This window comes from Myotis davidii, unplaced genomic scaffold (assembly GCF_000327345.1).
Source record: "Myotis davidii unplaced genomic scaffold, ASM32734v1 scaffold363, whole genome shotgun sequence".
Taxonomy (NCBI): Eukaryota; Metazoa; Chordata; class Mammalia; order Chiroptera; family Vespertilionidae; genus Myotis; species Myotis davidii.
In genome coordinates, this window is record NW_006294069.1 from 352,330 (window position 1) to 352,765 (window position 436).

The window sequence follows — 436 nt, forward strand, 5'->3', positions numbered from 1 at the left end:
GGCTTCTCAGGGGCGTGGCTGCTGAGAGCACCTCTGCCAGCCAAGCCGGAGCTGGAGCCGAGCTTTGTTCTGGTGGCTGCTGCCTGCACCCTCCGGCGTCTGGGTCCACCCCTCGCTTCCCAGCTCCCTCCTCCCGTCCATCCCCTGTATCTGGGCCTGCATTCCCTTTCCCAACCGCTTCGCCCTAGATCCTGTCCTTCCTTCTCCTCAAACTACTGGCCAGCGCCCTTGCCTGGTACCCTGCTCTCCATCCCTCCCTCCTGCATCTTCTTCCCCCTGATCTCCTCTCGGGTCCCCTTTTTCCCAAGGTCCGGGTCGCTCCGCTCCGCTAGGTCCCGCCCCTCCAGGGATGCCCTCTGCAGCCCCGCGCCCATGGTCCTGACGCTGCTCCTCTCCGCCTACAAGCTGTGCCGATTCTTCGCCATGTCAGGCCCAC

General features: G+C 65.1%; 1 protein-coding gene across 1 annotated transcript in view; it reads left to right on the forward strand.

The window, feature by feature from the left end:
* The first annotated feature begins 6 nt into the window (after positions 1-6).
* Positions 7-436, forward strand: part of SARM1 (sterile alpha and TIR motif containing 1) — a 24,747-nt gene continuing 24,317 nt past the window's right edge. The window contains 1 exon segment of the mRNA XM_015566798.1: positions 7-430. Coding sequence (XP_015422284.1) covers positions 373-430 — 58 coding nt within the window. The 5' untranslated portion in view covers positions 7-372.